At 35.2% G+C, this 13,078-nt stretch overlaps 1 protein-coding gene across 1 annotated transcript in view; it reads left to right on the top strand.

Moving 5' to 3' along the window:
• The window catches only part of myo15b (myosin XVB), a 38,003-nt gene extending 25,905 nt beyond the window's left edge, over nt 1-12,098 (top strand). Inside the window, exons 30-43 of the mRNA XM_044101974.1 lie at nt 28-91; nt 1,126-1,198; nt 1,283-1,359; nt 1,447-1,523; nt 2,557-2,687; nt 2,772-2,866; nt 2,987-3,064; nt 3,207-3,303; nt 6,132-6,280; nt 6,359-6,483; nt 7,535-7,668; nt 7,787-7,920; nt 10,320-10,460; nt 11,057-12,098. Of these exons, the coding sequence (XP_043957909.1) occupies nt 28-91; nt 1,126-1,198; nt 1,283-1,359; nt 1,447-1,523; nt 2,557-2,687; nt 2,772-2,866; nt 2,987-3,064; nt 3,207-3,303; nt 6,132-6,280; nt 6,359-6,483; nt 7,535-7,668; nt 7,787-7,920; nt 10,320-10,460; nt 11,057-11,107 (1,426 nt within the window). The 3' untranslated portion in view covers nt 11,108-12,098. The remainder of the gene's footprint in view (nt 1-27; nt 92-1,125; nt 1,199-1,282; nt 1,360-1,446; nt 1,524-2,556; nt 2,688-2,771; nt 2,867-2,986; nt 3,065-3,206; nt 3,304-6,131; nt 6,281-6,358; nt 6,484-7,534; nt 7,669-7,786; nt 7,921-10,319; nt 10,461-11,056) is intronic.
• Nucleotides 12,099-13,078: the final 980 nt, after the last annotated feature.

Consider the following 13,078-nt stretch of genomic DNA (forward strand, 5'->3'; position numbering starts at 1 on the left):
TTGTGTTGCATTAAATGATGCTGAAAGAACTGAGACAACAGGAGTGCCAGTCAACGGAAGAAATTTTTCAGAAGCAGTTCAGCACACAGTGGTAAGTCCCTATGAACATTAATGTCCCATGTCTTCTGTTGTGTTTAAAACTTTACATTCACTTATAAGGAACATAATTTTTAGCCATTCTTTTTCCGGAGTATCTTTTTAAATGACATTAACTTCAGCATTACAGCTCATTTCAGCCAACTAGTTCCAGAGACTCTTCACCAAATATATCACATTTATTGTAAATATGCACTTTTTTATACAAGCTATATTCTGTATCATACTCTTCTTCCTATTCACTATTTTTATGCCATTATAGATGAAAAATATCCAGTTAGTGCACTCTCTCTCGGGAGCGTATTTCCAAAGCCCGTTGGACTCTCATTGGACAGGCAGGGTAAAACCCAAATGTGGCATCATACTAGCCTGGTGGCAAACGTAGCAGAAGCTGTGACGTTTTCTGTCCTTCAAACAACAGACCATATTGAATGGTGCTGTATGGTCAGGGATATAGATTGTATAGGCTGACCATATACAATGATTTCAGAATCACTGCAATTGTTCTGATCCTGTAGATTTCAGAATCTACAATAATTCTGAAATAAGTGCTTTGACTGTTGAGTGTTATGGAAACTGACAAAATAGCGTTCAAACTGCTATTTTGACCCATACAAACATTTATTCTGAGAAATATGAATAACCATATTGAAAAGTACCAGAAATCATTTAAACTTGTAAAAAACAATTTTTCCAACTTTGTGTCAGGTAATTTGTAAAAATAAATTTTCTTTTAGTACTCTACCATTGCAGATCAAGATAAATGTAATCTTATGCCCCTAATCAGTAAGCATTCTGTATGTCTTTGAAGAAATAATTTCCTGTGTGCAGCATGAATTATTTGGTTGAACCAGGTGCTATCAAGTCACAGAATTGATAGAACTTGTTGACTATCAACAAGTCAACAGATTTCATTAGAAAAGATTCTAAAAAGTATTTTTAAATGTTTCTTTCATAGTTGAGTGGAAAGTAATGAGTTATGTTTAAAGTTTTAAAATTAAGATCTAACTTTATTTTATTTTTATTAAGGTCCCCATCCAGGAGTCACTCATTCTGTTCAATGATTCTGAAATCAATGATTTGGCTGTTGAGTGCTTTATAAGTGAGTTTACAAATCCTTTTTTATTGAAACATATGTTACCGTTTTGGATCCTAAAGAAAGTTACATGGTTATCTTTATTTACAGCCCTGATGCAGTTTATGGGGGAGACTACAACACAGAAGAACACTACTCAAGCAGATTGCCTCACTCATATCCTGCTGGTTAGGGAATATTTTTAAAGTTTGACATTGATGTTGACAAATGTTACTTTTGTATTACTTTAAAATCAATTTCCCTTGTTTGTTTAGTTAGGGAAAGAAAAGGAAATTCTTAGAGATGAAATCTACTGCCAGGTCATCAAGCAAACAACCAACAACCCCACCAGGTGAGTATTTCACACTCATTCGAGATTGAATTTTATTGTGAACCCTCCCACAGTCCAAGCTCAAAGCTCAACAAGAGCACAGCAAATGTCATGGTCAGACAACAGGGAAATGATGGGGGTGTTCCATCAGACCCTTAGTTCCCAAAACCACAAAAAGAAAAAAAAAACTCAAACACAAATGCAGGGTCAGGGCAACCCCACCGGGACAGCACTCAGGTTTTTACTTCCACAAGCTTTTTACCCTATCTTATGAAAAAATATATTTTAATTCAATTCAAATTCAAAAATACTTTATTAATTCCTGAGGAAAATTAAATGTTGTAAATCATTAATTTAGATTCATGCATCCATCCATCCATTTTCTGTTCACCTTTGTCCCTAATGGGGTCAGGAGGGTTGCGGGTTCCTCTCCAGCTACGTTCCGGGTGAGAGGCGGGGTCACCCTGGACAGGTCACCAGTCTGTCACAGGGCAACACAGAGACATACAGGACACACAACCATTCACACACACACACTCACACCTAGGGAGAATTTAGAGAGACCAATTAACCTGACAGTCATGTTTTTGGACTGTGGGAGGAAGCCAGAGAACCCGGAGAGAACCCACCATGCACAGGGAGAACATGCAAACTCCATGCAGAAAGACCCCGGGCTAGGAATCGAACCCAGGCCCTTTTGCTGCAAGGCAACAGCTCTACCAACTGCACCACTGTGCAGCCCTAATTTAGATTCTTCAAAGAGTTATTGAAGAATCTTTATATACTGACACCCAGCTCTGCAGCCATTCAGGTACTTGTGTGGTTCGCTCAGAGCCTACAAGGCATACTGCTGCATCTACCCACAGCAAAGTTTGGAAAATAAATGCATAATACAAAAAGTTATTCTTTTTTACAACAAACAAGAAATCTGACGAAGGGTGAAAGGAAAATTCAAGCACATTATAGAAATCCACTGCTCTCATTGTTAAACAAATATACTATTATATGTTATCACCCTCTTTGCACACACTAATTCATGGTGCCACCTCTACAGATCAAGCTGTACCTTTGGCTGGCGGCTGCTTAGCTTCATTATTGGCTTCTTCCCTTGCTCTGCAATTCTCCATCCCTTTGTCATGCAGCACCTGCAAGAGATCTGTCAGGATAACGAGCACCCATACCAAGGTAGAGAAGACAAAAGTTAACTTTTTAAGTGTATCTTGAATTTTTTGTGTGCTTTTTCATGTTTTTTACTTGTACTTACATCAGAGATGGCATTTGTGTGTCTGGATAACCTCCAGCGTTCGATCAATTTTGGTGGTCGACGAAACGTTCCCTCACATGTTGAGATGGAGGCCATTCTAGTAAGTTACACATTTAGACAAGTAGATTTTCTGTCTACAAAAAAAAATGCTTCTTTTTGTTGGTTTCTCAGTTTTACCATTTGAAGCTACTATTAAGATTGTATTTATCTTGTCTCTTAGACTGGCAAAACGTCTCAACGCATTCCTATCCAGTTGCCAGGAGGAGTAGAGTTTCCTGTCAAGATTCGCAGCTTCAGTGTATGATTGGTCTTTAAAAGCAAAATGTATATCTATATCTATATATATATATATATATATATATATATACACATATATATATAGATATAGATATATCTATATAGATATATCTATACTTATGCCATTTTATATCTTTATCTAGGTGACAGTAGATGTTGTGACAGAGTTGTGTGAAAACATGGAAATCGTAGAGTTTACAGAGGTCAAGGAGTTTTCCCTCATCGCCACAAGATTTCAAGGTAACTGTTGACTGTACTTGACTGTACAAACAGTAGATACAAGCACAGTGACATCCTTTACTAGTGGTAAACTATGGACTAAAGACACTGAGTATTCAACTGGTTTGACAAGGTCCATACTGTAACTGTTACTGATCTATTTGTCAGCTGTTAAACTTCTTAGTATAGTGTAGTGTTTTCCTCATGCAGTACTATTGTTTCTTGGTCTAACTGTTTTCCCTGTTTGACCTTCTAAAAGAGTAATGTTCTGTAAATGATTTCAAAATGGTACTCATTACTTTTCATTCACTTACTCAAATGAATATGAGGACAGTGTTTGATACCTTTGCCACTACAGTGGGCAAGGTGTAAATGTATACATTTCTTGCTGTGTTGCCCTCCACAAGTACAGATCAGAACATTTTAATATTGTTAAAAGTTAAATATTTTTTGACACTCATTTCAGAAAATAAAACTCATAAGTAGATTCATTACATCCATCCATCCAGCCATTTTCTTTACACCCTTCTTCCCTAATGGGGTCGGGAGGGTTGCTGGTGCCTATCTCCAGCTGCGTCCCGGGCAAGAGGCGGGGTTCACCCTGGACAGGTAGATTCATTACACATAGAGTAAAATATTTGGAGCCTTGCAGATAATGAAATACAAATATCTTAATTCTTTCTTCTGCACAGAAGGCTGAACATCAAGTGGGTACGATCAGTGACAGTTTCTGATATGGGTAACATTGGAAATTTTGTGGCATTTTGTGGGGGTCAGCACAAACCCCCCTTACACCTGTCCCCCCCTCCTGCACCTAATTTTTCCCCTCTTCCACTTTGTCAAAGTTGGTTAAGTTAGTGGTCAACCAAATACTCAAAGATGTCCCCCAAAATTTAGTTAAGCTGTGTGAATGTTAGAGAAAGAGTCATAATGTAATTTATAAATTTTTTAACGTTAAAAAGTTTTTTTCATGCTGCTCTTGGTATTTCACGCTTGTGAGTTAATTTGCCCTTCTCAGTGTCTGACCGGTGGGTGGTAGAGGTTGGTCAAGTTTGCCCTGTGTATTAGCTTGAAGGGATGCCTCCAGGTTAAACTGTGGAACAGATTAGTTTTCCCCACACTTACAGAAGTTTGTGATTCAATGCAAACTAACTGGGGAAAAAAACTGCTCAGTTTAATTTTTTAGGTTAAGGTTTGCACATTATTTTGTTTATGCAAACCAAGATTTAAGTGCTGACATCTTTAAAGATTGTAATTTAGGAAATTGTTAATATTGAGTACAGTATGTCAGCATAGTAGTATTCTTATATATTCAATGTTTGATATTAAAGCTCTTTTGGAAAGAATGTGGTACAAGATACTACGGATTTGGATGTTATGAATAAGTTCATTTAAAGACACTAGAATGTATGCACATCTTAAAGCACTCATGTTTCAGCCATTAGAGACTGAAGTTTAGGAACTGGAGCTCAGGAAAATGTGTGTGTAAAATAACAAGCATTTGATGAGGATGTTAATTAGAGGTGATCTGGTCAGCCTGTTTGGACCAGTGATGGCATAGTTACTTTAAAAGAGTAACTTAGTTAGATTAAGTCAATCATTTGAATTTTTCTCTTAAACCGCAACCCACTTCCGCCATTATTATTATTATTATTATTATTATTATTATTATTATTATTATTATTATTATTATTATTATTATTATTATTATTATTATTATTATTATTATTATTATTATTATTATTATTATTATTATTATTATTATTATTATTATTATTATTATAGTCACAGTTCTGATTACATTAAAAGTAACTTTTTTAGTTACAGTCAGCATCTGCTAACAACAACGCTCCACCACCTGTGAAAATAACATTGATTTTTGCCAATACTTAATTGCAAGTTATTTTATAGTAGTAGCATCAACAGTGTATCTCCACTTATACTTGAACTGAAGGGGAGATTGTTTAATGGTTACAACAGTGCAAAAGCATGTTAGTAATTTGTGCGTGTTTGTGTGTGTTCAAGTATTGTCTGGAAAATTATAAATAGGATTTTAGACCTCCCCGCCCCCCCACCCCATCGTCCAGGTTCTGCGTTACAGCCCTGCGTTTGGTGTCTGTGCGCAGCACACAGCGCTCCTCCTGCCGCTCTACAACTCGGAAAGCCATAGCTCATTCTACTGGGATTTTACAGTGACTGACTATGTTATGCTGTGCATCACCTCAGGAAGGCACATCCTGTGTACAGTCAGTTATGTTCTCCATATCGATAGGCGTACATGAGAGGCCATCAGTATGCCTATTAGCTTTCCCACGGTGATACTTGATCCCATGCTGGAGCTGTCCCCCTTCACTTGGTTTCTTTCAGATTGTTCAGCATATCTTGATATGGATTTATTTTGAAAGGTAAATCCATATCTCTCAATACTTGTAAGACAGCTTCAGACCATCTTTTTTTGCACACAGACTGGAGAATGACAACTCCAGTTGTCATACTTCACCCCTAAAGTGACTGAATAATTTGGAATCCAGCCCCTATTTAACAAGTCCTCCAAATATTCCTCTGTTTCTTTGTGGAGTGGCCTACAAAATGAGATGTATGTCTTTATGACATGAGTTACATCATGTAGTCATATTTCCAGTTGAAGAGACAGTATGGTCCTGATATCATAATCGTCACTAGCAAATGCATGTTTTTCCTCTAAGAGCTGTTTAACTTTCTCTTGTTGCATTGGAATGAGGTGGGGGATCCCAACTGTCCTCCAAGTCACTTCCTTTTATCCTTTTGTCAATGTTTTCTCTCTTTGTTTTTCTGTCCCTCCATTAAACTTCTTTGGTCCTTTGCTTCAGATGGGATGGTGCGCCCTCTACATCCTGAGGACTACTTGTTTGATTTCTTACTGGATGATGGCTCCATCTCCTTGTCATTCAGGAGAGTCCTTTGGGAAAAACCCCTTTCCTTCAGGAATGAGCTCTCTGTGGACTTCCACTATCAGCAGGTAAGAGGACAATGTTTTGAAAATGACAAATGTTTTAGAATGATCAATTCTCAAGTTGCAAAGATTTTGTGTTTTTAGCTTCTAGAGGAATATCTTCATGGCAAGATAAACATTCCTGCTGGTGGAACCTCATCAGTTCAACAGATTGCCGAACTGGCAGCCCTGCAGCATTTAGCTCAGGGTGTGAAGAGCCAGTTGTCATTGTAAGTAAAATAAATTATAACTCGTAATAAATATGAGTGTAAATTTTGGGGAACAATTGTCTTTAGGCACTATTAATAACTGTATCTTGCTACTTAGTTTAGTGTATTGAGTAAAGCTTTACATCAAACCAAAATGTGCTTCTAATTTGATGTAAAAGAAAAATAAAACTTGATTAAAAACAGTGAATTTATTTTTCAACTTGATATGGGTTTTCTTGGCTTACTCGCAAAGGAACTACGGTCCAACAACTGTTCATGTGGTGAACTCATAAGGCTATTCAGTTTTTAGCTATTTCAGGTGAATAACACAATACAAATTGTGAACCTTGTGATGCTTTCACAAGCCACAAATCATATGGTACTGTTGTGCTGGTTTCATTTAATGACACGGCTGAATAACAAAATATTTTGTGTAATTATAACAAAATAGAAATACAACTAGGTTACACTAACTTTAGCTTATAACAACAAAAGAACCTGGCTGCTAACAGCATTTAGATGAACTGCAATTTAAGGAAAATTTTAGAAAAGTTAGCATTCACTCTGGATACTATAGTACACACAGATACTATAGTTGTGAGATACTCTGAAGAGAAAATCTGTGAATTCATTTAAATATTTTGGTAACCCTTTATTTGAAGGGTTTTACATAAGATTCACATGACACTGTCATGAACATGAAGGAGTCTTCATAAATGTTTATTACTTTTGTCATAAAACGTCATTTGGTAAATAATGACATTTTAATGCAAAACTGCATTAAAATGCATTAAAAGTGTCAACTTAGCAGTAAAAGCCCTTGGTTTTACCTTGAATAGTCGATTACAAGCTGTAAGCATTACAAAATAAAAGCACATGATTTCACAACAGGGATCTGTGCTTTGACTAAATAAAAAGATCAGTTCTTGAGGAGGCTAAGAATTTTGACCGTATTGTGTGCGTGTGCGTGTGTGTGTGTGTGTGTGTGTGTGTGCGTATTTTGTATCTGCGTTTGTGGGCGTCTGCCTGTGTGTGTGTAATATATGCATTTGTTGATTTCTTTCTTTCTAAGGCCGGAGCTAAAGGGGTACTTGCCCTTACAAGACGGACTTGCCAGTAAAGCTGAAGAAATCCAGTTGCTCTGCCATGATCATTTAGCTGCCATGCAGTCCCTCAGTCCTCAAAATGCCAAAATTCAGTTTATTGGTGGGTTGAAACCTTTTTCTTTCTTTCTCTTTTTCCTTTCTTTTCTCTGCAAGTGTGATCATGATGTTAATTTTATTAGTACTATAATGATGCCAATTACATAAATCTTCTATCTCAGAGTCTCTGAGGACCCTCCCTTTGTTTGGCTGTAATACCTTCTTGGTAAAGAAGGTTAGCCAGCAGGGCTGTCCTTCCCCCTGCTTAATCAGTGTGAACAAGGACGGAGTTCGTTTCCTTCATCCTAAAACTCAGGTATTTGTTCTTTTTTAAAAATGTATGACTTAAGCTCTCACTGCAGTTGGTGCTAATTGTTATCTGTTTTAGTTTTTTTTCTATGCAAATTTTTCTGCTCTCTCCGTAAGCAGCACAAATAGCACAATTTAGCAGTAAGCCTAACTCCAATAGAATGAATGCAGCTTCTTTACTTCTGCTTGGTCACCCAAGTACTCGTGTAACATGGAATTAACTGTAACCCATAAATAATGTAGCTAAGTTTATTATCACTAGAAAAAAGTTATAACAAAGAACACATTCTTAACAAATAAGATATTAAATAAAATTTACTCTTGAATATTAAATGAGAACTTACAGACGGTGATGTCGATGGTGTAAACAAAAGGCTGACTGTGACCTGTGATGTCAGTAACTCGTTACTAAGTAACTGACTTCAGACCACTTTTTTCAGTAACCAGTAATCTAACACGTTGCTGTTTTAAATCCAGTAGTCACACTACAGTTACTTATCTAAATCACTTTGCATTACTATTTTCTTTTCTCTACACATCATGTCATTGTTTCTATGCGACAGTATCAGCAGTAACAGAAATGTAAACAATAGAGGGAAGTCAGAGATGAGCATTTTGTTGTTGGAAAAACAGAAACTATTTAGAGTTTAGTTCAGCATAAAAACAAATCTGTAAAATTTACAGTGCAATTATTGTGTAACTAAAGCTTGTCAAAAAGTAATAATTCCACATTCTAAACTGAAAATTGGATGGAAGCAAAAATTTTATCTTTTCACTCTTATTGAAAGTCTGTAGAGAAATCAATTTTATTGTGCTTCATTGCACATCATTATTTCATTACTTAATTTCAGCTAAAAAAAACAATAGAATATTGTTCAAAACAAAAAACAAAACAAAAAGAAAAACAATTGGATATTGCAGAAAATTCAGTTCTGCAATATTTCTTACCAGACATCTCAGAAAATGAAACAGTCATTTTCTAAAGATTCATTACACAAAGTGCAAAATATTTCAAGCTTTTATGTTTTGAAATGTTAATAATTATAACTTATGAATATAAAAAAGAAGACCAAATTCAACGTCTCCGAAAATTAGACCATCACATGAGACCAGGGTGGGCAACTCCAGGCCTCCAGGCCCGATGTCCTGCAACTTTACCTGATACTTTTAGATGAGTATGTAGTTCAACACACCTGTGTCAAACAACGAGGCCATTAGCAAGACTCTGGAAAACCTGACTACACAATGAGGAAGTGATTCACACAATCCAACACAATCAAATTGATCCTAGTTCTTAAAGAGTACACTATGCACAATTAATTATTCAAAGTAAATTAAAATGTTTATGTCTAACAAAACCCTGCAGATTGAATTGAGTCATTGAGTTCAGTCAGTTAATGTAAATATACAGGTCAGCCTGTGTCCAGCTTGAGAGAAAGGAGGCGCGCGCGATCCGCTCTGAGGTAGCTTAAGACCTCCAGCTGGTGCAGCGCGCCAGTGGTGTGATTCGTCCGGCTTTAAATGAATAAACAATAAATCCATTGTCTATAAAGATATCTTTAGGAATAAATCTGCTCTGTCAGTGAAACACTCAAAGCAACAGAGACGCTTTCAATCCGGCTTTAAAAAAAAATAAAAACTTTTAAAACACCTTTTTTTTTTTTTTTTTTTTTTTAAACATAAACAAGAACGGCTTAGCCTGGCGGTGGGGCTAGTAAAGCATGGCGGAACGCCAGGCCTAGAATACATTGGGGGAAACCCTGCAGTGGCTGAGAGAGCATTTTTCTCTGTAATATCAGGCTCTTTGTCATTGCGGAAGGAAACCACTCTCATTTTCTTGGCATTGCAAAACTGACAAATTACTGCCTCATCTCCAACAATAAGCACTTTTGGCATTTCTTTTGTTGTTGATATTTTGATCTTGCCTCATACCGCTTGTTGATGTATTTTTTGTTTGTCTTCTAAAGGGTTTTATTGGCTCATGCAGGCTTTGTTTGATAGTGGTTGGACAGTAGAGGGGTAAGACATGCAGCAAAGGTCATTAAGCCAGTAACCTGAGGACTAGTGTGGAGATCCTCAATAACATCCTCACTGAGGACTAAGTGGGTTGTGCTTTCACCCTGTGCCACCACAGCACCCCTTGTTGTTAATAATAACTGTATGGGCAGTCTCATTATATAGACTCATTATATATTTATGTAATGAGTTTCCCTTTCTCAGACTGACTGACAGGAAATATTGCACTTTTACACAATATTAAAAGTTTTAGAAATATATTATTGCAATTCATGTCACATCTTGGTGCTCTTGTTTCTCACATCAATGTTATCATTTCAATTCTTTTTAGATTAACCTCTGACTCAATTCTGCTGTTCTCTCTGATCATCTTTGGTTGATCTGTTGCAGGTCCTGGTGTTTCAGATTGCCCTTGCACAAGTCCAGGCCATGCGCACAATCCGCCCAAAGAAAGCAGGCAAAGTTCCAGGAGTGGAGATTCAGTATGGCAATGCTGCTAAACCCCACAAAATCCTGATTCATCTCCAGCAGGTAAAAACTATTTTAAATCTTCTTCTGAATATGGCTTTTTTAAAGATATAAAGATATTTATAATTTTGTACTTTACTTGTATTACATTAAACTTTTGTGACTTTAGTCTTTTGGTGAGTTTGATCTGCTAACCAGTGAGGTTATGATTAAATTCACACAGCAGTTTTGTTAAATGCTTTCTTCATTTGCAATATATATTATAAATATATGTTACTACACTTCTTACATTATTATTCACATGTAGTTTGAATTATATAATAATAATAATAATAATAATAATAATAATAATAATAATAATAATAATAATAATAATAATAATAATAATAATAATAATAATAATAATAATAATTTTCTTTGTGTGATATGCTGGGTAAAAGCAACATTTTAGGAAGAAAGTTATAACTATTGAGCATAAATTTACTATGCTAGTTTTAAAAACTGTCTAACTGACTGATAAAACACTAAATCATGTTGATTTTTTTAGTTGAGAAACTAATTGTTAATGATGAATTGTAAAGAATAATACAGAGTAGGATTGGACAATAGTCAAAATATTTGTTCATTTATGACTAACCTATTTTTGATGTTTGTTTCAGGCTAAAGAATTGTGCCACGTCCTTGCTTTGACAATGGAAATGCTGAGTTAATCATTAGCCACCAATTCAGAAGCAAATTACCAGTAGATACCATGTTCTGAATGCTGACTTGCATTAACTGTTTTTTTTGTTTGTTTGTTTTTTCCTTTTTTAGTAAATTATTTTTGCATAATTCATTGTACAATGTTTTCAAGAAACATGCAGCATTACAGAAGATGAATTAAAAGCTAACGAATAAATCACACCAATAACAGATAACATCATGGATGATAATCCACGATGTTATCTGTTATTGGTGTGTCTCTTTAGATATAAATTGGTGTGTCTCTTTATATCTAAAGAGCTATGTCTCTTTAGATATAAAGAGACATAGCTCCAAATTATTGCTTGAAATAATCAAAGCCTAATATAAGTTATAAATTCCTATTCTTTAACAAATTGCTGCAATATAATAACCAGCTGGTTATTATTGATTTTAAGTTGTGTGCAGCTGTCATTTAGTGCTAGGAAATTATTTTCAAATGTTAAAGAATATCATCATTCTCTAATTGTTTTGGCATTGAACTTCTTTGTTCCATTTGGAAGGTGTTAGTATACTACTGTGTCTTGATTGTGACTACATGAATACATTTTAGATTCAGAATGACAATTTAAATTTAATAAAATTGCTTACCTAGAGTTGTTTTAGCATATCTTGTTATGTAAATACAATGAAATCCACTTATGTTCAGCATAAAGCATAATTTTAAATAATAATTTGAACATAAAGCAGTTATATAACACAAGCTTCATCAGAATTTCATTTCATAGAGTACGGTGTGAAATTTTTAATAAAAATGCTTGATTTTGTAATCTATTTAAATTGAGTCAATGCAAAAAGTTAAGAATTTGAAAGTAGTGTGGATTTTGGACTGTAAAGGGTTAACATTTAATGTTCAGGCATTAGTCTAGTTCTACTCAAGCAAACCTGCAAACTGAAGGGAAAGGTTTGAACATTTGTACAACTGATTTCTGTGTTGAAAAATAAAATATGTTCTGATGACATCATGTTTTTTATGTATGTGGATTAACAAAATAATGCTGTTCTTGGTGTTGTAGGCAGAAAAAATGCACCTGATAAGAGTAATACTTCAGTTTATGAATATTGTTTACCATAGAAAAGTCTACAACAAATACTTTATTTCCATGTAACTTATAATAGACCCCGGACCCCAGAAAGACCCCGGGCTAGGAATCGAACCCAGGACCTTCTTGCTGCAAGGCAACAACTCTACCAACTGCGCCACTGTGCAGTCAAACTTATAATATTAAAATGCATCTTTGCTGTTTAGTTTATGAACATCTAAGCAAAATTTGTCAATTTGTTTTAGAGTTTGCAATACTTAAATAGCACCACATAACTTCATTAACTTTTATATGATGCAATACCTGATTGTGTGAAGCAATTGGTTTGTAGCTTCATCTAGTCTCTGATGAAAACTTACAACTTTTTTCACATTTTCCATAGTCGTCTCAGAAATCATTAAATTAAAGAAATGGTTTGATAATAATAAATTATCACTAAATTTGGACAAGATTAAAATGGTTTTTGGAAACTGTTACAAGAATGAACCCTACCGACTCCATTAGGGACAAGGTGAACAGAAAAGGGATGGATGGATGGTTACAAGAATGCTGAAATTCAAGTTCAGATAGAGGGTGTGACTTTCAAAAAGGTATACGTTGATAAGTTTCTTAGTGTAATAATAGATGACAAAATCAGTTGGAAACCTCATATTTACAGAATAAATCAAGTAGAAGCAAGTCAGTCCTGGCTAAAGCTAGACATATTCTGAATAATAAATCACTTCATATTCCATAAAAACTCTCTGATTTTACCATATTAACATATTTTTCAGAGGCGTGGGGAATTAATTACAAAAGGCATCAAATAAACTGCTACCTGAGCACATACAGAACATGTTTTTTGAAAGCGAAAGGGGGATATAACTTAAATTATGGAACAAGTTAGATGAGTTAGAA

Source organism: Gambusia affinis, linkage group LG20 (assembly GCF_019740435.1).
Source record: "Gambusia affinis linkage group LG20, SWU_Gaff_1.0, whole genome shotgun sequence".
Taxonomy (NCBI): Eukaryota; Metazoa; Chordata; class Actinopteri; order Cyprinodontiformes; family Poeciliidae; genus Gambusia; species Gambusia affinis.